This window comes from Ambystoma mexicanum, chromosome 3p (genome assembly GCF_040938575.1).
Source record: "Ambystoma mexicanum isolate Mex_15411 chromosome 3p, UKY_AmexF1_1, whole genome shotgun sequence".
Lineage (NCBI taxonomy): Eukaryota > Metazoa > Chordata > Amphibia > Caudata > Ambystomatidae > Ambystoma > Ambystoma mexicanum.
In genome coordinates this window covers 383,357,519-383,382,147 of record NC_090925.1, presented here as the reverse complement: position 1 = coordinate 383,382,147, position 24,629 = coordinate 383,357,519, and the positions used below count along the sequence as shown (strand labels likewise).

The window sequence follows — 24,629 nt, the reverse complement described above, 5'->3', positions numbered from 1 at the left end:
GAGTAGTAAAAACCCTAACCAGTCGCCCTCCCGCAGGAGCCTGCGGCTTTCCATCGCTGTTGTAAGCAGCAAACCCTTTCCCGCACTCACGCCCTGCTTCTGCCCCCAACTGGAGGCCTCGCCTGAGTAACGGGAATTTGTTCACCATCTTTTCGTCCACCTTTCTGAACTGCCTGATTTCCCAGAAGAGACTCTCCTTTACCCGTTGGCACCCGCGTGGGAAGGTACTTTTGAGCACAAGGCTCCACTCTTCGTAGGGCTCAGACTTCCTTCTAGTTAGGTGGCCTCTGATGTTGAACTGGGTCCAACGATTACTTGCACTGCCTGTTTTCCTCCCCATCTAGGTGGTCTGCATATTTCATGCTTCTAACTCTTTAGACCCCTCGGTCTTGTATATATATTGTATGGATTGTGATGTGTTGGTTTACTGGAGTTTTACCATGATTCTTTACTATGGTCGATGTTACAAAGGCCTTGTAATAAATGTGTCTTATATTTTTAATATAACACCTGTCTGGACTAATTTGTAAGCATCCTTGCTTTGTGTGCTCATTGCGGGCTTTCAGCCACCCTCACCCCTCTTGAGACCTAGTCTTGACCGCCACCATCGCTACCCTGATTGGTCTGGCTTGTCCAGAGGTTACCCTGTTCCAAGAAACTAGGCTGGCCTTCTGAACCTCTTCCCCTCCAGGACAGAGTTCAGAAAACCATCTTAACACTCTGCGGGAGCGGCAGGGGCGTGGGGGGCCGCGGCCAGGGTGGTGGCCGGGATAAGCCGTTCTGATGGCTCAGGCATTTTATGGCCGGATAGCCCTGCTGCTGTGCAAGGGGATTTGGGTCCGGGCGGGAGGTGGCGAGATGATAGCGAGTCCCAGAAGGCCAACGGGTCCTGGGTGCTCGGTGTCCGTTGCTGGAGGTGGCCGAGATGCACCGCCTCAGGTGAGAGCTGGGTTGGCGTGTGCTGGGGCCTCTTCCCAGCGGTCTGGCAACCAAAGCAGGGAAGGTGAGACCCCGGTCAGGAGCCCTGCGGGAGCCGGTGAGTGTATGGGGAGAATATGGGGCCTCCCCTGGCAGTCGGGGCTGGAGTCGGAGCACCCGGCCACGGTAGGGGCGGGGGGTTCAAGATTGATGGGCGTTCGCACCAGGGGCAGCGAGTAGGATGAGTCCTCTTGAAGGTTTGCGTTGATTCGGGCGGCGTAGTCTTGCCCCCGTGCCGGGAAGCTTGGAGCCGGGCGGGAGATAGCGAAACAAACCCAGTAGGCAGGAGATGGTGGAGAGCTGGGGATCCTCCTGTGCCTGCCTGCTGTGGAGCGCTGCTTCGGCAGGCGCCGTGGTATGTGCTCCGCAGAACTGGTCGGAAGACGGTCTATGGACTCAGAAGCATATCTTTATCATCAGGCAGGCAGTGAGCAAGCTGAGGATGGCTTGGTCCACTCAGCGGCAGTTCAGCAGCGAAATTATGACCGCTCCTCCCCCTCCTGGGAGGCCTCCGGGCCATGGAGACGCGGCGGCCATTTTACCGCCGAGTGGGTCCCGGGGTTGGTGAGGGACCGCATCAGGTCATGTTAGGTCGGAGCCAGGACCCACTCGAGCAGCGCCTGCAGAAGGGGATTCCCCCACCTGAGATTTCAGTTCCGGGCTCTGACGGACTCTGGAAGCGGCATTTGTGGGTAAAGGCGTATTGGGCCAGGCGGGAGCTCTTAGGCAGACATGCCGGTCGAAGCAGCTCCAGGCCACGCCCCCCTATTCCGACCACCTTTACATCGCAGTAATCACAGAGATCCCAAAAATGTCTGTCTGAAACAGTGACAAAAAGTTGTTGCCGGCTGGTCCGAGTGAAGCATGCCATGATGGTTCGGATGTTGCAGATGTAAGTCCAGCACCCCCACGATCCCCCTAAGTTTTCCAGAGGAGTGGAACGGGCGGAGAAAACCTTTGGAACCAAGTCAGTGCCTGTGTTCGGGGCATCAGGGGCAGTTAAACCGGCAGCCAAGTACGGATGGGTGAGGCCCGGAGGTTCAAGTACTCTCTGATGAACTGTGGACAGAGAAATGAGAACAAAGAGGCCAAGAGGCCAGGGACAGCGGGGGAGGAGATTTGCATTTATTAAAGAAAGGCAAGCACTTCCACCAGAAATGCTGTACACAACAGTACAACAGTGAGGAAGGAACTGCATTAGGATGAAATGGTACACAAGAAGGATTGTGCTTGTTTTAGGGAGAGTTGTAGGGAGATCACAAGGAGGACAAGGCCTGGGGACAAAACAGAAAGACTACATACATCTCGTAAAATATACAGATATTTAAAGTAGATTATACAGGGGAGAAAAGGAGCAAATCGAGGTGGAATTATGGGATGGGCGGTGTATAGTCACTTGCCGGGGACAGAAGGGCAGATTCGATGGCTGGAATAATGGTGGTATTTATTTAAACCTTGAGGAAGGGAGGTCCAGAGAAAGTGCGCAAGGAGGGCAAAAGAGCCGAAAAGCAGAGGCGGCACAAGGACGACGGGGAACCGAGAACTGAGAAATCGCGCCCAAGCAAGTAGATAAAAACTGAGTAGTAAAAGCTGGTAAGGAGGGGCTAAGCCATGGATATATTTAAAAACCAAGGGGAGACATTTCAAAAGGGAACTGTGATACACGGAAAGCCAGCCAGCATGGAGTCCATGAGCAGAGGCAGGAGAAGAACAGGGGAAGTTGTAAAGAGTGCACGTGGCTAATTTTAGAGTTGTTGGAGATGGGAGAAGGCGACAAAGGCTGAAGCAAGAGTCGAAGTTGAGTAAGAGGGTTTATATGACCGCTTTAGTTGTGTAGACTGTTATACAGTGGCATGTTTTTCTGGTGGCAAGTAGGTTTTGGCTGGCATTTGAAGTGGTGGAGGTTATGAATTGGTGGAGTTTAAGATCCCAGTAAAAGAGAACCTCAAAGCTGCATGCCTTCATCCTTCTGGTCAGGAGAAAATCAAGAAGATCGAGAGGGTGAGGTGGGGCCGAGGTGCCCTTGAAAGTAGATCACTAAATGTATAGAAGAGTCAACCATAAGACAAAGGGACATCCTGTGTTGGATAGCAGAGTGGCAGAAATGTGAGAAGGAAGGTCAGGAGTTACAATGTGGTATCATTATGAAACAGGTGGTAGGAGAAACCAAAGGAGGAGAGAAGTCTATTAAGAGGAGGCTTAGAGGGTGGGAGTAGTGGGCCTAGGACAGAGCCTTTGAGGTCTCCCACTAGGAGGTGGGTGGAATCAGAGGTATGAGAGCTCTGGCGATTGAGAGTTACTGATCAGAGGCTATCCAAGCAAGTGCAGTGTCCTGGAAGCCAAAGGGAGAGATGTTGAAGGGAGGGGTGAGTAACCATCTTGTAGTCATGGACAGTTCAAGAAGAATGAGGAATAGAGATGAGTTTGGAGTGGTGAGCAGTGGTTAGAAGGTAAGAGACGTGGGTCATTGCTGTTTCCGGGGATGACAGCTACCGAAGATGCACTGGGAGTTACAGAGACAGTTGACTTCAAGGTAGTTGGTAATCTGCAATATTTGTGGGGGCTTCAGAAGGGGGCATAGTCTTCTGTGTTGGCCTAGGTAACTGACAAATTGGTGCTGCAGTTGCAATACAGAATAGAAGCCCTGTCACAGGGTCTTTTTAGAAGGCAAATTATCATGCTATGCATTTTTCTAGAATAGCTAATTGATTGCATTCCAAACGTAATTAGGATATACAAGTGCATTTGCCTATAAAGCCTCACTTTGTGGTACTTAATAGATACTCATCAAATCATAAGGTCCATACATTTAAAATTACTACTACTGTTCCTTCTCAGTTTCTTAAATGGATGTAAATGTAGTAATTTAAGAATTTATTTTTTTACATTTATAGATTTTTTAAAATTATAATCAAAGCTGGCTATCGCCAGTTTCGAGCACTCGGAGCATACCATTCCATAGGGGTGTCCTAATCCAGTCTCGTGCACTTGACTTGTCTGCGCCTGTTTTGCTGCTAGGCCGCCTGGGTTTCATCCCACCTGAGTCGCCTTCTTTCCTCCTCTGCTGCAGCACCGCAATACCCCTTTCGGTGACCTGTGTGACAAAATGCACCCGATTCGTCTGCACCTGTCTTGCTGCTAGGCCGCCTGGTGAGTTTGTGTCTTGTGCAATTTTTCAGTCTCTGTCTCCGCCTTCCTCACTCTGCCCTCTCCCTCCATGGTGCTCTCCATCACCACTATTTACTCTAACTGCTATTCTATCACCCATCCTACCTCTATTTCAAAGCCTTGAAGGAAAACGTTCAAGAAAGATCTCCTGGTCGCCAAACCAGGCCTGTCCATCGCCAACACCTACGTTAACGCTTCTTCCAGGCAGACTGTTACAGACATTCTCTTTGTTGCTCCCTTTCCGGACCTATGGATCCCCACATGGTTGTTGTCCTCTCCCCTTTCTCTTCGTCACCCATTAATGGTGGTACGAGATGGCAAGTACTTTTGGTATGCTTCTCATCCTCTAGGTGCATCATTGTTTATCAGAATGGCACGGTAATGGCCCGGTAATGGCCCAAGGCTCTCAGCCCAACCTCCTCCATCTTGATAGGCGTCTTCCGTCTCTCATCAACTTCCTCCCTTCACCACCAAGGGGCGCACCACATCACTGTACCCCTCCTCAGAAGACCTTCAAAGTGGCAACCAGTTTCACCTAGCTACCCTCAACTCTCGCTCTGCTGTTAAACACTCCTCTGATATATGTTTCCTTCTTGAAGACTTTACCTTGACGTTCTCACTCTCACTGGGACGTGGTTCACTGCCAGCTCTGTCACTGCTTTTGACACACTCCTCTGAGGGCTACAAGATCCTCTCTAAGCCCATGTCTAACTGGTCTGCAGGCGTAGTGGCCTTGATTTTCCCTGAATGGGTCCCTGCTGCTATCAATTCCACTCAGACCTGCTCTTCCTTCAAATGACTCGCCTGCTGGCTTGGCGTCTCTCCAACCATCTCGTCGACTCTCACCATTTACAGGACCCCTGGTCAGGTTTCCCTCTTCCTTTCAGAGTGGTCTGACCTCTCCTCTTCTCTTCTTGCCTCCACCTCCACGTTTCTCCTCCTCAGAGACTTCAATATTGACCTTGACTCGCTCGATTCAGCCACTGGACTCTTTTGCAGCCTCTGTGACTTTCTTTCCCCCACCATTCATAGCTCCGGTCCGATGCACTCTGCCAGACATACCTTGGATTCTCTCATCTCAGCTGACAACCCCATCTTCAACACTCTACCTCTTTCCTGGCCTGACCATGCTCCATTGTCCTCTCAGCTGGAACTCGTAAGTCCCCAGCTAAGCCTCTGCCTGCAATGCCAATCTCCTTCTCAGTCATTCGACTGATGAAGCAAGTGTCAGTTGCTGCTTTTGCAGCCACTTTCATTCCCCTCCCACAGACTCCCACACTGACTCTGCCCATGCTAATCTTCATCTCTCTATCACCAACACTCTGGACATCCTTGCCCCAGTCAGGAGGATCCGCATGAAGCCTGCCTCCAAGCGCAACACATGGCATGACTCTGAACTAGCCTCTCTGACACTAAGTGCAGAGTTGCTGAGCGGAAGTGGCAGGCATCAGGCACATCCTCTGACAGACTGGCTTGCTGCCTGCTCCAAAGGCAACACAGACTCTCCACCAGCTCGAAGAAGAGGGCCCATATCCAAGCCTGCATCTCTTGTGCCACTAAAACGTGCGCACTGTTTAAAATCTGCAAGGCACATGCCAATCCTACTGCAGTCTCCACATCTCCCTTGACATCCCTGACCCTCTGTACTTCACTGGCATCCCACTTGTTAACCAAAACACAGGACTTGCTCTCCTCTACTCCCCTACACAGGTCTCAGGGACTTGCTTGGCCACCCCTCTCCTCTTTCTCTCCCATATTACCAGATGAGGTCTCTAGACAAGTCGTCTCTATGAAAGTCTCGTCCAAAATAGGTGCTCCCCTGCTCCTCTAGAACCATGAAGGACAACATTGCCTCCCTTGTTCCTGATGTGGCCAATTTCTGTAATCACTCCTTTGCCACTGGCTCCTTCCTGCTACCTACCGCTCAAGCACGTCCTTGTGCATGCTCTCCTCAAAAATCCCTCTGCCAACCCCTCCTGCCCAGCTAACTACAGCACTACCTCCATTACCCTCTTCCTGAGCAAACTCCTGTAGAAGCTCATCTCCCAACTGATTCAACACACTGAATCTGTCAGTGGTCTCCACGAAAACCAGTCTGGCTTCATAGCAGCCAGAGGCATGGAAATGGCTCTACTGAACATCCGTCAAGACTTGATCTGAAATATCAACTCCAACTCTTACGTTCTTATCCTTCTGGATCTTTCCTCTGCCTAGGACATGGTCAATCATGCCCTCCTGACAAATTAGCTCCATAACACCCTTGGCATCACAGGCCTGGCACTTGACTGGTTGACCACATTCCTCTCGGAGCATCCTTCTCAGGTTCAACGGGGCCCTTTTCTCTTCCCCATCTCTCTCCTCCCGTCGGGTCCTTGAAGGCTCCAACCTCTCGCTGTGGCTCTTCAACATCTACCCTGTCCCTCTGGCCCACCTAATCTCCTCCTTCACTCCTCACTTCCAGTGTTATGCAGATGACACGCAGCTCTCCTTCAAGGTTCCCTTCACTGCCTCTACTTCCTCCTCTCTCATCCCTGACTGTTATTCAGGCATGGTGAGCTACCAATGATCTCTGCCGTAATGCCAGTAAGACTGAGATTCTTCTCATTGGGGCCCCAGCTCCCTCCTCCCCTCTGGCTGCCCTCTATGGGTCCCCTCACCTCACCCTCTTCAGAGGCAAAAAACCGTAGCATCATCTTTGACTCCCCTCACATCCTGAACTTTGTCAAGAAGGCCCACTATCAGCTGCACTTTGTAAGAGGCATTCTCCCTTTCCTAACCTTCCCCCAGAAACTCAATGGCCTCATTACGGCTTTGCCGGTCTGGAAACAAGGGTGCCGGTAAGCACATCAGCACCCTTGTTTCCGGACCAGCAAATGACAAGTTTGCCTGCCGGATCCACAGCACCGACAGGTCTGACCCTGCCGGGAGCAGCGCCCACTGTAGGCAGACTCTTCACGGTAGCGCTGGCATCGTTAGAAATGGTGCAAGCGTTTCCATCTCCACACTCCCATAGAGTCCTTTTGGACTCTATGGGAATGGGGGCATTACGAAATCCAGCGCCTGACTTCCTGCGCCGCTGGGACTTGTAATGTCCCAGTGGCAACGGGAAGTATGGTGCCGGTAAAATATTACTAGTCCGGTGGCAACCCGCCCCGTAGCACCGGCAGGGTTACCACCAGACTCGTAATGAGGCCCAATGTCTCCAGAGCTCTGATACTCTCTAGGCTGGACTACTGCAACAGCCTCTTCCTCAATCTTCCTTTATCCTCCCTCCACCCCCTTCAACTCCTCCAGAATAGGACTGCGAAAAATATCCTTGGCCACAAGGACAGGGACCGCATCTCTCTGGCCCTAAAATCTCTCCACTGGCTCCCAGTTGCTGCTAGGATCAAGTTCAATACCCTCTGCATTATCCACAAGGCTTTCTGGGGCTTGGGCCCCCGCTATATACAACTTGCTGTCCCTAAATACATCCCTGCTGGAGCCCTTTGGATTTCTAGCTCCAAATCTCTGCAGATCAGACACCTCTTTAAGCAGAGTGTGGGGGTAGATATCCATCCTCTGCAGGAGCCTCCCTCTGGAATGGTTTCTCGCCTCAGGCCTGAGAAGGGCAGGATCTCCTCATGTTTCAGAAGCTCCTCAAGACCCTCCTTTTCTCTTCTACCTTCCCATTTCCCTCTGCCGCAGTGACCGGCTTCCTGGTTCCTTCGGAGTACTACAGGACACCAGGCCCCCTCCCGTCCAGGGTTCCATGTAATAATGTCCCCACAAAAATGTCTGACAAAGTAGCAGTTTTTTTGCTGAGACAATTGTACATTGAACATGCGGGGGACACCCTGGCAACCCCTGTATTTCTTTTTTTTTTTTTTAAGGGGAGCAGCAGACATCCACGTAACCCGTCCCCATACATAATGTCACCATATATAATTATGTATGGGGACATTATTACCCAATACCCCGTCCAGTCCACCCCCCTCCTCACACTTAGCATGTGGACCCTAACCCCCATGCAATCCCTGGCCTTTCCCTCCTGCCCTCCCCACTTGCCTAGCCCCTGTGGCTCTCTTCCCCCTCTCCTCAACCCCCTTCAACTCTCTCCTCTTTACCCTACACTTGCCTTCCCACCTAGCACTTTGCGCCGACCGGCACTCCTCCCCGCCCCGGCACTTCTTGTTACTGCACTTGCATGACCCGAAAGTCACAAGGCCTAGTAGGACCGTTATTGTTATCGTTCTCCCTTGTACCCCCATTTTTTTTGTTTCTTTTGGTGCCTTGAAACATAATTTGTTGTGCCTTACAAATATCTAATAAATAAATACATTGCACCAATGTTTAATAATGTTTGGAGTCCCCATAATGTTCCTCCTTTATCACTGTAATTTCTCCTCCAGGATTAGTGTAGCACACGATGGAAGACCAATGTCACCAGTTCTCATCAAGCATTAGATCTGTTCATTCTGTTCCATGTTAAAATTGCACTGCCTTGATTTGCACCCCGGTGATGTTCACATGTTTCCAGATTCATTTTCCTGTGCTTGCTCTTTCAGCAGGAGCACTTCTCCCTGTCGGGTACCGAACACCATCTGCTGTGTGTAGGCTCGGCAGGGAGACAGTGCAATCTGAACATGAAACAGAATAAACATATTTAAAGATTGATAACTGGTGAGTAACATTTGTGCTACATCATAAGCATGGAGCGCAGGAACATTATTGGGACAATTCAGTGTGGCAGTAGAACCCTTTGAAATATTATTCCCTAAAAAAGAGCCAGTACACAAAACAAAACACTCTTCCCAAAAAAGTTTTATTTTTAAAAGTCTTGAGTTACTAGACATTTTGAACTTGGAGAAGAAGCGTCCGTAATCATTTCAATTTATATATCTAAATGTTTCATGAATATGTGTTATGTACCACAAATTGAGGTTTTCTAGGCAACATGCTGTTAGCCAAATAAATTAGATCTGAGCGCAGCCAATGATCTACTTGAGAGCGATCAATGGTTTGTCTAGGTGGTGAGCAGGCTGAAAACTACATGTTTATAAAAGCGATGGAGTAAATGTGAGGAGGAAGACGGGCCTAAAATTGGCACGGTTATCAGGATCAGCAGAGGGGTTTTGTTAGGATAGGCAGTGCCATGGCTATTTGTAAGCAGGCTAAGATAACACAGATTCTTGAGGGAGTTTAAAGAGGGGAGCAGTAGGAGCAGGTAATTAGTGCTTTTATTGTATGGGGAGAAGGGTTAACTGAGGTGCAAGACAGGTTGGCAAGCATGATAAGTGACACCAGTTTGGCAGGTGAGGTAAGAGAATGAGCCAAAGGAGGTGGGCCGGGGAGCAACTAACAAATGGGAGGAGGGCAGGCGAGGGGAACAATTAGTCTCACAGGTCTTAGAGATCGTGGATGAGAAGAAAGAGGCAACACCATTTGTAGACAAAGAGGAAGACTGAGTAAGAACGGTTGAAGGGGTGGAGGGGGGCACCACGGCCTGAAGGATAGTCAAGGTTCCAGGGGTTGCACAGGAGCAAGGAGATACAGTTAGTGAAACAGATGGGCTTAGCTTTACCCACGGTAGTAGTTGTACCCTTGCAGGAGTTCAGGAAGGAAGGAAGGAAGGAGGGAGGGCAACAATGTGCCAGTGCCAAAAATTAAGACGTATGTGGTTTTGGGGCAGTCAGGCACACTTCAGGGGAGATCCAGGGCTGGGGACGAGGGGTAGCAGGAGTAATGTTTTGCGATGGATAAGTGGTATTAAAAAGGTAGAAGGAAGGGCTAAACTGAATTTGCGGAAGTCTTGCCCGATGAAGGCTCAGGGTGGTGAGAGAGTGTAGAGTGGATCTGATTTCAGCTAGATAGGGATGCAAAGCGTCAGGTTTGACATTTCATTTACCTAATGGAGTTTTGGGCAGGTCAGAGGAAGAACAGAGGGTATACCTTGAAGTGAAGAAGGGAATAGTCAGATAGAGCGGGATGAATGGGAAGGTTTCCATGATGGGAGTTGGTTGGTCCTGGAAGACAGTCAAGGTGTGGCCAGAGAGCAGGGATGCAAATTCAAGTTAGCGGAAGCATGACATTTTTTTTTTAGAAGGATGAAGTTTGATAAGCGGGTGACAGCAGCCTTCATGTACAAGGAGTTTAGAAGCAGGCCAATCCCAGAGGAGGGAGCTGAAAGGGCCAAGAGGTGGATAGATAGGGCTGAACACGGAGTTAAGACTTAGAAGCCGAGCAGCACTGAATTTAAAGGAGAGTGGGAAAAGTCAGATGCAGGGAGAGAAGCAGGTGGGGTTGCCTTGTTGATCGTAAGACAAAGCCCCGCGCCAGACCTATGCAGCTGGAGGAGCAGTTCAAGGTAGAATGCCAGTGTGAATAGCAGTGTCTCGTGTGGGCGATCCACATCTCCATCCTATGCAACTTTTTTTTTAAAACTTCGTTTTTATTAAGCATTTCAGTACACAAAAACCAGGTAACCCCTGGCTAAAACAATATGGAACGCCGGTACAAGAATGCACAAGATGATGTCCCCCCCCCACGCTCACCTGAATCCACCCACCTCTCCCCCCGCACATAACCTCGCCATGACTGATCGGGCACTGGGTATTGATAGAGAGCAATGGCACAGAACAGGAGACAGAGTAAAAACCATTCATGTTGACTGACATAGTGGGGTCAAGGCAACCACCGAAGTTTCCCGGGTAAACAAGTAAACAGGCAGTAAGGAACACCAGAGGAAATAAAGAGTTCCAGCAACACATTGGAGTTACAGTCTCATGGCAGCACAACCATTGTTTAGGAGAACAACTGACCAATCTTGCACAAAGAGGACATTGCATTGTTGGTTATAGCTGACAGTTTTTCATATGTGAAGATGGACCAAAGCTTGGCAAGCCATTCAGTCTTGGAGGGGGTGGAGGAGCTCTTCGATTTTTGAGCAAGAGCAAGTCTCCCCGCTCTCAACAGCGCCCCAACCACCCTTGGAAAGGTGAAAAATTCAGAGTCGGGCATAGGTGTACCGAAGAGAATCTCCAAGGGGAGAAGGGAAGGGGACATGCCTACAATATCCTTGATCCAGCTAAGCAGCTCAGCCCAATACAGCTGGACGGCCGGGCAATCCCACCACAAGTGATACCAGGTACCGCGCTGTGAGCACCTCCTGGGGCACAACGGGGATACATCCTCAAACATCTTTAGACAGGGTGGCAGGGGGATGGTGCCAAGAATGGAGCAACTTGAATCCATGCTCCATTGCAGAGTATACAGTGACCCCGAAAAAAATAGACCTAAAAATCTCCCTCAAGTAGGCTCCTCGAGAACCACCCCCAAGCTTTCCTCCCATATCCGCTTAAACAGCTGTCTGCCATCCAAATTAGCTGTGATTAGGGCGTTATAAATCCTAGAGAGGGGACCCTTCCTAGATGTGGACTCCACAATGCCTCTCTCGAAGAGGGTAAGGGGGCGAGCAGGCCGGTCAGACATCTGGGATGGGTAGGAATCCCCTTAAGGCATAAATATTAAAAAACAGAAATCGGGCTGTCCCCCATTGCCTCGGACAGCTGGTCATGCTCAATGAAGACACCCTGGCAAAAGAGCAGAGATGCCCGCTTCAACCCCTTGTCCGACCAAGCCCGAGTATTACGAAAACCCCTAGAACCAAGGTCCAAAGGAGGACTTAGGGATGTCGGGGGGGGAGGGCCGTGAGGAAAGCGGTTTATTGTCCTTGTCTGGCTTCCACGACGCCCATATGACGGCCAGGGTTGGATGATTCTTAAGATGCAGGAAAAGGAATTTAGGGGAAGCCCACAAAAGATCTCTAACTTTTTTTGGGTGAGCATGGAAGTCCTCAATATAAGCCCAGTAAGTTCCCATATCATCCCTCGTGTTCTAACATCACTCGCAGCTGGGCTGCTTTATGATATAACCTAAAGTCGGGAAGACCAAAACCCCCACATGCTTTTGATAGCGTTAAGGTTGAGACCTTAACTCTGGCCCTTTTGCCATTCCAAATAGAATGAAGAACCTGAGCTTGCAACACCTTGAAGAAGGCTTCCGGGATAACAATAGGGAGGGAGGAGAAGAGATAAAAGCCGGGGTAGGACATTCATTTTAATTGTGACCATGCGTTCAAACCACAAGAGAGAGAGGGGCCCAGCGTGCCAAATCCCTAGAGATTCTCGCCTAGAGGGGAGGAAAGTTACCTTCAAATATCTTACCAATGGTCCTCGGGAAATAGACACCTAAATATGTGGTGGACACCCATTATATTCTCATACCCTGCACCTCAGATTTCCGAGTCCCCAGCGCCCATGGGCATTATGCTAGATTTAGATATAATTGACCTTGAGCCCTGAGAAGGAGCCGTAAACTCTAATGAGGTCAAAGAGACGGGGAAGAGAATCATGAAGGTTAGTCAAGTAGGCCAAGATATCGTCGGCAAATAGGGAAAGTTTGAAATCACATTCGCCACATTGAACCCCCGAGATCCCATGGTCCGCCCTTATCGCAATGGCCAGAGGCTCCATTGCCAGGGCATATAAAAGGGGAGATAAAGGGTACCCCTGGCGGGTGCCTCTGGAGAGGGGCAGAGACGCTGAGATGGAACCATTAACCAGTTGCCACAGGGCCATTATATAGGGCTGACACCCACCCAAAGAACTTGTTCCCCATGCCCATTTTTTGCAGCACCTTACCCATATAGAGCCATTCAACGCAGTTGAAGGCCTTTTCTGAGTCCAACGAAAGAAGGTAGGCCTCCAAATCCTACCTCGAAACTTTGTGCATGAGGTTCAAAGTCTTTCTCACGTTGTCTGCCCCTTGCCTACCGGAAACGAAACCGACTTGGTCCCCATGCACCAAGGAAGGAAGATGCTTAGCCAACCTGTTGGCAGGGGGTTTGGCCAGGATTTTAACATCAGTATTGAGAAGCGATATTGGGCGATAGGATTGACAGTAGGCGGGATCTTTCCCTTCCTTGGGAAGAACCACGACTAGGGCAGACAGCATTGAAGGGGAGAGAGCTCCCATGTCAAGGGCAGAATTAAACATTTTAGCCTTGAACGGGGCCAGAACCGAGTGGAATGATTTGTAAAAGCGAACCGTGAATCCGTCGTCCCCTTCCGTAGTGCCCCCTTTCAGCGAAGAGATAGTATCTATTATTTCCTCTGGCGTGATGGGGAATTCCAGAGGATCAGCCCTCTAAGGGGGTAGGCGGGGGATGGGCAAGGAATCCAAGAATCAATCAATATCGGTACCGTCTCCTGTGTAACCCGAGGAAAAAAAGACGCTCATAGTATTGCCAAAATTGTTCCGCTATCGCACCATCCCTAGTAACCTTCTCTCCCTCAAGGGACCAGATGGTATCCACTCTCCTGTTTGAGTTCCCTCACCTCCAAGCTAGAATCCGGTCAGCTTTTTCCCCCTTCTCCATGTACTTCTGCTTCAAAAAGGCTAGCTTCCTTTCCGTTTGGCCTACAAGGAGAGCTGCGAGCTTCGACCCAAGCAGCTGCAGCTCCGCCCATCTGCCTGGGAACATCTCTATCCAACTTTTTTGGCAACACTCAGGATACAGTTTCACCCCTTTCGTATCACTGAGGGTCTGATTTTGAACTGGCCCAATATGAAAAAATAGTATAGGCATTCAACGGAGTCACTTTCACTTTACATAGCAAAGTGCATGCAGCACACCCCCTCCCCCACCCGCCCAAAGCTATGGAATGACAGAGTCCATGTTAGCAGTGAGCTGTGGCGTTCAATAATTCCCATGAGTGGCATAACCCGCTCCAAAAAGCATGGGCATATTTTCCTATTGCCCCATTTACAAGTACACGCGCAGGGCCCCAAGCAACCTGCACTGGTTACCACAATAACGCAAGGCTGGCGCGTGCGAGAGGAAGTGCACCGCTTATATTATTTATAAAGAATGCCATGGGGGAATGGCAAAGGGCGGGCTGGGAACATGGCGCTGGGATGTGCCTAGGATGCTGAAAGGGAGCACCGTCGGAGTCCGGGTACAGAGACACTGGGCTATCCAGCACAAAGCAGAGCAGGAATGAAGGCAGAGATGAGGGCTGGTGTGCCCCCTGGGAAGACTCCTCAACCCCACACTCGCATTTAGTGCCTTGATTTCAGTGGGTTTAGTGCGCTTTACAAATGCAAAAATACATACAATCAGTGATGGATGCCAGAGAGATTGGTCTCTGAAGTTTCACCCATCAGTGCAGGCCTTTGCAACGCACCTATAAGGAGATGCGTGGCACAGCTGCTCCTATTCTGCTGCTACAACCTGCACCCAACATGGGTGTGCTCAAAAGAGTTTGCCACATCACAACTTACCCCAGACTCGCTTCGTCAGAAACTCCCCCAAGAGGTACAGAGGAGCCATGGCGACAAAGGAAGCTGCAAAGAAAACAACCATTCCCACCGCATCGAGTTTTGCCAAAATGGGGTACACCCAAATTCCTGATGCATAATGTATCCATAGCACCCTGAAAAAAGTAAAACAAAAAATAATTAACCAGCAACACAATGCATGAAGTAAAATATTACAAGAGCAGGATTTCTTTTGCTGGGGTACAGCATTGACAATGCATACACATATATTTCTGTAATAAGGTGCACATGTGAAGACAAGCAATAATGAAGGCACGGGTGGAGGAGAGCTTAGTGAACTACTGACTAAAGGCAGCCAAAACCTATGGAACATTTTGTGAAAATTTGCATAAGAAATATTCACATTTCTGTTACGTTAGAAATTCCATAGGTAATGAGGGGGAATGTGCTGGAACTCTCCAAACATTTTGAAATCTGCAGGCGATTTCTAAAATCTGCAAAGAATGTTGCTAGCCTGTGCTCATAAGAGACATGATATGATAGGTTATTTTTAAAGTGTTCAATACCTATAGGTTCTAAGTGCGGACCCAGGGATCGAACCTGTGTTGCTGTGTCATCTTGTTTCCAAGGCGAGCACGTTGCCCCCGAGCTATCCTCCTGAGACATTTTATGCACTTTATGCAGAAAAATCTGCATTGCAGGTCTGGGTTGTCTCTGCTATGGACCATATGAAGTATTGACCTAATTCCAACAGTCTTTATTTTCCCAACCACAATTCACGGTTATTACAAAACAAAGCCTGTTTCCAGAATGCTCTTGCAGGACTTTCCCAAATTGTTCCTGGTTAATCTCTTTGCCTCCAAATGTTGAAACTAACATGTAAAATCACATATTCACTCTTACCCTTGTGCACGAGGCCACTTGTCTGTAGGAGTCCATTTGGTTAATCCTGAACTCTTGCAGTCATACACACATACTTGAAAGTACCCGGCCCCTTTGCATGCATGCCCAAACTAAGCATGCCCAGCCACATTCCATACCATAAAGCCTACCAAGAACACGTCTATGAAACCTATTCAAACTGTGAAAGATCATAACGTATAAGTCATAGATCACTCTGGCAACGAGGTGCACCCATCAGGTTACCCTCTGCCCAATTCTATGTGCCACCCTGACACAGCCCTCTGCATACTACACTCTACTATATATGATACTCTCAATGCTCTTGCCCATGTCATGAGGATTCTCTTGAAGTCCAAAGCCTAGGGCAACTCCTGGTACGACTCAGACCTAGCCACCCTTGAATGCAAGTGCAGGGTGGCTGAGAGGAAATGGCATGCTTCCGGTACATCCTCTGACAAACTCTTCTGTCGCCTGCTCCAAAGGCAATACCGGCTCTCTGTACGCACCAAGAAGAGAGCCCACATCCAAGTCTGCGTGTCTGTGACATCTAACAACTCGGCTAACTCTTTAAAAGCTGCAAGGAGCTAGCCAATCCTGCTGCAGTCTCTACCGCCCACCTCCACCTACCCCCTCCTCCAGGCCCGCTGCACGCCACTGGCTTCTCATTTCATCTCTAAAACTCAGGACATGCTGTCCTCTCTCTTCCTCTCCCCTTACCCCCTCTACTCCCTGCTCTTCCCCTGGCCCTTCTTCAGCACCTCTCCTCCCTCCTTCTCTGCCTTTCCCTTGTGCTCACCAGACGAGGTTTCTAGACAAGTTCAATCTATGAACGTCTCGTCAAAACAGGTTCAACCCCTGTTCCTCCAAAACCATCAAGGACCACATTGACACCTTGGCCCCTGTCTGGCTGACTTCTGCAACTACTCCTTCTACACTGGTGGCTTCCCTTCGCCCCTGAAGCACTCCCTTGTGAATCCTCTTAAGAAACCCACAGCTGACCCCTCCTGCCCGGCTAACTATCGCCCAATCTCGATCACTCCTTTCCTGGGCAAACTCTTGGAAAAGCTGTCTATCTCCCAGCTTAAACTTCACACTTTACCTGTTGGTTGTCTCCATGACCATCAGTCTGGCTTCAGGGCTCCCAGAAGCACGGAAATTGCTCTCCTGAACCTCTGAAGACCTGCTCTCCAACCTCGATTCCAACACCCCGTGTCCTAATCTTACTTGATCGCTCTTCTGCCTTCGACATGGACAACCATGCCATCCTGCTCAACTGTCTGTGATAACCTGGGTATCACCGATCAGGCCCTGGCTTGGCTGACCTCTTACCTCTCTGATCGATCCTCCCAGGTCCAACTTGGGTCCTTCCTCTCCTCTATCTTTACCTGTGAGGTTCCCCAGGGGTCTAACTTCTCTCGCTGGCTGCTCAACCAATACCTGACACTTCTTGCCCACCGCATTGCCACTCTCTGCCCCAACAGGCTCCCTTACACCAATTCTTCTCTTTCGCTCATCTCCGACTGTCTATCCAGGAGTAGTGTACCGCCAATGATCTCTGCCTTAATGCCGGTAAAACCAAGATTCTCCTCATCGGCACACCTGCTCCCTCCTTTCCTGTCACTCTGGCGGCCTCTCTTGGCCCTCTTCCTGCTCCCACCTTTGGGGCTAAAAGCCTCATAGGTCATCTTCGACTCCACACTCTCCTTACATCTCTAACGTCTCTAAGAAGTCACACTACCAGCTGCACCTCCTCAGAGGTATTCTTCCTTTCCTCTCCTTCCCCAGAAGCTCACTGTCTCTAGAGCTCTGGTTCCATCTAGGCTGGACTACAGCAACAGCCTCTTTCTAAATCTGCCTGCTTCTACTCTCCGCCTTCTGCAACTCATTCAGAACAGGACTGAGACTTGTCCTTGGCCTCAAGGCCAGGGATCGTATCTCTCCAGGACTGAAATCTCTTCACTGGCTCCCAGTAGCTGCGAGGATTAAGTTCAAAACCCTCTGCATTGTCCACAAGGCCTTCTGGGACCTCCATACCCCCCCCCCCCCCAACTCTCTTCCTAAATATCTTCCTTCTCGAGCTCTTCGCTCATCCGCATCCAACTCCCTCGTGGTCACTCCCTTCTCCAAGCAACAAGTTGGTGGTAGATCTCTTTCTTCAGCTGGGGCCTTCCTCTGGAACAGCCTCCTTGCCTCTCTGAAACGTGAGGAGAACCATCCCAGGTTCCAGAAGCACCTCAAAATCTTCCTCTTTGCTTCTGCTTTCTCGCCTCCTCTCCCCTGCTGAACTCCTGGCTGAAACTGCACTGGCTACCCTCTGATCTCAGTCCCAGGTCCCCTCCCCCACCAGTGCAACCCTTGCACTGCCTCCCTGGTATCTCCCGGACTTGGGGACTGTTTTCTGTATCCCTACAGCCCCCTACCAGCACTTGACACCGGATGTCTGCACTTACTCTTGCAACCAGCTGGCCGCATTTTTACTGATTGCTTATTTATTTTACTGTCGTTCCCATGTACTGCTCTGCCCCCACCACGTTTCCCCGCACTTGTGTATGCCCCCAGCCTCTCAAGAAACATACCAATATACATCAGATTGGCCCCATTTCTCTTGCACTTCAGGAAGGAACTGAGGGTCTTTATCAAGCAGCACTGTCGCTCTGAACACCCAAAGCGTGCTTGCCCCTTCTCTCCACCAAACCCCAACTGCTCTTCCTGTCCTCTCTGGGTTCTGTCCATTTTTTCTGTACAGGTGTCCATTGACCTCTAACTAGTTTGGCACTTCTTACATCCAATAACTACTATCGGGTTGAGGAAATGTGTGCAGTGAGAAACAACATCAGCTTATGTGTCTGGGGCTTCATTATCTTGTCAAGTTAAGGATAAATGACAGCAGTGGTTAGAAAGTTAGTTGTAGAGTGGTGGGTGGTGGCAGATAGGAGGGATGTGGTTGGTGTGGGATTCCCCATCCTGATGATCAGGGGACACAGCACTTCTAGATTTGGCTCTTGGGTGGTGCAATAGCACCACTTAGTTTGGCAAACATAATGGTTTAGAGTACATAGGAAGAGGTAGATATTTCAGGAGGAAAGACTGCACAGCTGCCATTCGACTGCAAAGATGTGGATCATGTGTGTCACTGGAGCGCTAAAAGAGGGGGATACAAGGACATTGTTATAAAGGTGATGAGGCATGCTACAGACGGTGAACACTGAAAGGTAATTGGACCAGCAAGACTGGCAGAACTGGGCGGTGGGTGTTGACAAAGGAGTCCGCTGTAAGTTGGGGGAAGTGGTGCGATTAGCTGCTCGGAGGCAGTATTTGGGGAGTCCCGTCTGACTGGCGAATCCTTGTTCTTGCTAAGCACCAGGAGCCCAAGAATAAGAGGTGGGGCAGGTTCTTCTCCGCTCCATACAGCTATAAGTGGGAAAAGCATACAATGTTCCCATCACCACACACACCCCCAAAAGCGATGAAGACATCCTCAGTCACTCAGAACATTGAAACCGCTTCATTATCACACTGGGCATCAGCACCTGGGCCTAGGAGTGAATGGGGATTCAGCAGACCAGCACCACATTTTTTTTTTCAAACCAAGTTTATTTTTGGATCGAAGGCATACAAGTATTTTTAACACAACATTGGCCATCATCGGTTATTTAGGTTCTACATTTTTCTTGTGTTCATATCTTACAGTTTGAAGGCGTTCGCGTTGCCTTCAAGGATTTTCAGTTTTCTATTTCCACAATCCCCTGCTCACCCCATCCCTCCTTCCCCATCCCCCTATAAACCCCCCAACTTTAATCACTATTTTACACTTTAGAGTTCAATCTATTTAGAATCTTTTCCTGACGTTAGTGTCTCAACGTCTTTAGGTCTGGAAGAATACAGATGACATGCGGTTCTGGAATAGGCGGGGTTTGAAGAAGTGAGCTGCTCTGTCCCGCACATGTTCATGGAATAGGTTCCAGGTAGTTAAGAATCTTAGATATTTTCCAGTACTGATAGCACATATCTTCTCCACAGTCATTACTCCCCAGATCTTGATCCACCACCATGCTGACATTGGGCCCTCTTTTTTTTCCAGTTTTGTGCAAGGGTCATTCTTGCTGCTGATAATAGGCGAGTAATGAGCTTGGCCGTCGTTCCTGACATTGCACCTTTACCTTGTATAGGGACTCCTAAGAGAATTGTTTTCGGAGACCTCGGCAGATCAACCCCTGAAATGTCCTTTATGTGGCTTAGTATTTCCTTCCAATAGGCAACGGCTTAGGGCATGTCCACCACATATGGAATAGGTCTCCCTTCTCACCGCAGTTCCTCCAGCAGTTTGGTGAGTAGGACTTTGTGATAGCATCAACATTTTTAATCAAACTCCAAAGCCCAACAATCCCAGGTTCCATGGGCCGTCTCTCCACAGCCCGGCTCACACACACTCACCCTTACCACCTACCACCAAACACAGCTGCAGGGGCGAACAGGGGCTGTGCAGAGATACGCCACCGGGAGATCAGATTTGCCCAACTTCAAAATGCTGATCAATGGTTTTAGACCCTTAGTCAGCACCAGGAGTACAATAGAGGAAAGCGAGGCCAAACGAGAGAGAGAGAGAGAGAGAGAGAGAGAGAGAGAGAGAGAGAGAGAGAGACAGAGAGAGAGAGAGAAAAAGAGAGCGAAAGAGAGCAAGGTCGAGAGAACGAGTGTGTGTGAGGGGGAGAGAGAATAGAGGGTGAGAGACGATAGACTGAGTGAAAAAGAGTATGAAGGAAGCTCATTAACCGGCCAATCACAGAGCAAGGAGAAAATACAATTAGAGGGAAGACATTCAGAGGAATGACTCATCAACAAGAGTAATTCAAGCACTATTTCAGTACCCAAGGAGAAAAAGATGGCACAGCCAGGACCGCGATTCAGGAAGTGTAGGCAGAGAGGAAGTGAACCTTAAGCATTAAAAAAAAAGTAGCTGCCCCATGCCTACTTTGGCTCTTGCCACGGTCTGAGATGTGGCCCAAGGGGAAAGAGAAGCCAGTGCCTACTAAGAGGCTCCCGCCCAGGAGAGTGACCACAGCCAGTTTGGTGATAAAAACGTCAGCCTGAAAATGACCATGGAAAGGAGGAAGAAATACTTGCTCATAGGGTCAAGGTTAGGAGGGGGGATTTTTGCCTGCAGTGTGGATTCTAGGTTTGGGAGGGAAAAGGAGTACTTGGTGCTAGGAGTGTGCCGATTTACACCCAAAAGCCAGAAGGGAAAACTGCAGCCGAACTCTAAACAGATTTGTCATGAAGAATCCCTAACCCGGGAAGGATGTCAAGAAGCATGCCAGGCACCATCTCTGTGGGATCCGAGAATTCAAGAAGCAAGCTATATCCTGAGGGTGTACCAAAAAACGAACTGGGTCCCTAGTTCCGACACTGTGTATATTGGACTTAGCAATTCCAAACCAGGACAAGGAGTGTACCTATTTAGATCCCTGCACCAGATTGGAGTTCTTCATCATTACCATTTTGGTATGGTTGTTGCCTGTTGAGTCATAGCTGGAACACAGGCTCAAGGCTGCGCCTCAGTTTGATCCAGTCTTGGATGTCGAGTGCTTACCTGAAGCTCGACCCCTCCAAGACTGAATTTCAACTGTTAACCAACAACACTAAACACCCCGACGTCCGGATCTGGCTCTCTGCTATGCTTCACACTATAGCTGGCTTTCTGCGCCAAAGCCAAGTCCCTTTGGTTTGACCTTGATGGGCACCTCTTCTTTAAAACGCATAGCGAGGAGGAGACAAACTACTTGGTACCAACTTTTTCTCGTGCGGAAAAGCAGGCCCTATATCCCAGAAAACATTTTCAGGTCAGCTGCCCAAACCCTGGTCCACTCCCACCTGGATGGTGTCAACACCCTAATGGAATGCCTTCCGGTGACTATGCTGGCAACCCAGAGATCTGTCCTGCATGCTGCAGAACGACTCTGAAAATTCAACCACATCAACCTGGCCCGCATCGAATTGCACTGGCTCCCGCTGCAAGCACATATCTTCAAATCCTACTGCATCATCTACAAGGCGGTCTCTCTTAAGTCCCCAAGCTACCTGACTGAGAAACACAGCATCTCCAGAGGACTTCCATCTACCAAACGCAAGAACATATACAGACTTGAACTCTGCTTGTGCAGGAAGGAAAGAACCAGAAGACAGGCCTTCTCCGTCTATGCCCCAAGACTCTGGTACCTCCTTCCAGTCAACACAAGACTTGCTCGCTCGCTTCTAGTTTTCAGGAAGGAGCTCAGGAACGTACTCTTCAAGAAATGGCTCCTTCCTAACATCTAGGTCCACACCTTCCACTGCCCACCCTACCTAATACTGGGTGATTTGCTCCCATCAAGTTCCTCCCCTGGTTGCATGTAGATCACTTGCTGCCAAATTGCCCCGCTCACACCGCTCCCATGTCTCTCTGCTTCCCTCACTGTGTTCTTCCCCCGATAATTTATAAAGCACTGTTGCTTGCCGAAGCAAGGTCTGCGCTCAATATATACCCTAATAATAGTTGAAACCTATATATCCATTAGGCGTCAATCAAACCACAACGTGTCTATTGTGACAGTCGGGGTGTTGATATTTTTGGTTGTCTCGACTATTTTGTTAGTCTCAAATTCATCATGCCCAGTTATGCAGCCACGTGCACGCCTCTGTTTTGATGGTGCACCTTAAGCCATGAAGGCTGCCTCCAGACTTGCCATGGAGGAGGCTTGAACAGCCAAAGGAGTTCCTGATTAGTAAAGCTATAACATTTGGGTTTACCAGTTGTTGTTAATGTAGAAAGCCACCAACGTAGAAACATGTTCTCAGTGCCCCTTAAACCAGTTAAGGGGAGCCAGGGGGGAGAAGGAAACCATTGGACAATGCAATTAAAATTCAACTTCACTGCAAATTCCTTCTACAGAAGAGTGGCTAATCTCTTGAGGTGGCCCTGAACCACACAAATCCAGATCACGTATGTTGAAACGGCACTGTAATAGTACATTTAAGTTGTGTCCACCAAGTTGTGTCCACCACAGGCTGCCTCTCGCAACAGTCCATTGCCATCCATAGAGCTACTACTATGATCTCCAGCACTGTACACCCATTCCACATCAGTCTCTCAGGCAACAGTGGTAGGAACCCCAGGCAAACCACCGCTCATTCAGCTGAGCTCTTCAATGTGGAGTGCCATCCTATCCTACACTGCATCAAAAGCGACTGTCCCATGCAGCACCATTGTGCAGGAGAGGCATGTAGGTACGTGCAATGGTCATCTGCCCAAATTCCAGTGGACAGAAGAGCTAGTTCTCGCACTTATCCCATCCAATAAATAGCTACTTTTTTTGTGCAAACTATCCATCGTGGACACACTTTTCTCATCAAGATGCTGCTTAGCCTTCTTCAGAAGCACTATTAGGTGACTCTCAGACTCCGCATCCTCCCAATGAACCCGTTAGGGTTCTCCCATCACTGTACTTCCAGGACCACTGTGTCACATCAAAGCCCCTCTTCAATGTTGGCCTCAGTCTGTTTTTGGTGTGTTTGGGAGCTCTCTTATGAACCTCAGATAAATGCACCTCTGTCTTTGGCAGGCATTTTAAACTCTGCTTATGACCACATGCTAAGGCATTACTCAACCCACAGAAGACCCCCCTATCGCGGGGCAGCCATGCACAAGCCTTGCATCACTCAATTGGGCCCCACCCATGCAGGGTCAAAGGCTCTTCTGGGAATGGACTGCTGTAGCGCCACACACTCCATTCCCCTTCTGGCCACACTACGACAGCTCAGACTGGGAACAATGCTCTTGGTTCCGGTCAAAGCAAGCCCCCTATCTGGTTCAATCAACCTCTCAGAGCACGCTCCTTGCCGAGCTGCTATGGCATGAAGACACACCACCCCTGGGCTTGGCAATGGGCCTCTGTACTGGTGCAGCTAAGTTTTACCATTTTAAGTTTCCTTCAAGACTAGAGGAAGTGTGCGGTCTCCGTCTTCGGCGACCCAGTTCCTGCATACATTGGTAATCTCTGTCTCCCTGTTCTTTCCACTGCATGTGTCGGACTGCCATGAAAGAGTCTACAGGTTGCTGTGCTGGAGCTAGAGCTTGAAAGGAGCATCCCTCCTAGAGCCATGCTGGGCCCTTCTACCTCCCCAAATTGTAGATTCTTAATCTTAGCTATGAAAACCTGACAATACTTGCCACAGCTGACAATCTTTGTAAGTTTGGCTTTTGGTGATATGTATTGCCACTTGGTGGTCCAAAGTGAGTGTCTTCTCTGGCATCATATTTTTAAAATTACATTTTTTTAAATGTTCCTTATTTATTTGCGTTATATGAACTAAATAAATAGGTCCCAACACAACAAAACATTTACTAAAAATATCTAACCACTTAAAGCAACATTACACACATGAAAAGAAAGAAAAATCCAATTTACATCAAAATTAGGACATTCAGTTTTCTAATAAAAGGAATACAAAGCCAGCAATGTAGATCTTTAGCAATGATCAAAATGAACATTTTCCAAAAACTATTCCCACGGTTGTAATCCAAAATTATCAACATGACTTCCACAAAGGTTGTTTCTAAATAGCATCAATGCTGGACATTCACAAATCAAATGCGCCTGGGACTCTACAGACCCAAAACAATGACTGCATATGGAATCATTTCGGTCCTTCAGTGTCCATCTAAAACCATTATCTTTTGTTAACATACATGTTTAGATGAAAGCATAGAAGGCATCTAGCGAAGTCCATGATGGATAAAGAAGCAAGCGGGGAACACAGCATCCTCTTTTCCCATGCTGTCCCTATACCTCTTTAATCAGCCTATACGACCTTGCTTTATCACCAGTCTTGATCCAGTCATGTTCTCTACACTTCTTCCTGGATAGAGTAATATTTGCCATTCGTTCATCTAGACTGTTTGATGCAGGGTTAAGGAACTCACAACTTGACTGCACCAAACGCTCTTGCCCAGTGCTCTTGACTGATCCATTTGATCAAATGTGGAGTGCAGTGGTGGATGGCAGATTATTTAATTTAAGAGGGCTCTTTTCCAACACATTTTATAATTTTTCGAGTTTAAACCTAATTCATGTTGAATAATCAACATGGGGACTGATCTCGGTAAACCCAATAAGTTTTTCCATAGAAGTCCCTCTGCATGGTCAAAATCACATTTGGTTCATTGATGGAAGATTTATTTATTTATTTTTAAACTTTTTTTTATTCATTTAGCGTGGCAGCAA

The 24,629-nt window shown here is 48.9% G+C and overlaps 1 protein-coding gene across 1 annotated transcript in view; it reads right to left on the bottom strand.

The window, feature by feature from the left end:
- The window catches only part of LOC138580475 (androgen-induced gene 1 protein-like), a 285,281-nt gene that overhangs the window by 71,643 nt on the left and 189,009 nt on the right, over positions 1-24,629 (bottom strand). The window contains exon 5 of the mRNA XM_069651050.1: positions 14,470-14,621. Within this exon, the coding sequence (XP_069507151.1) occupies positions 14,470-14,621 (152 nt within the window). The remainder of the gene's footprint in view (positions 1-14,469; positions 14,622-24,629) is intronic.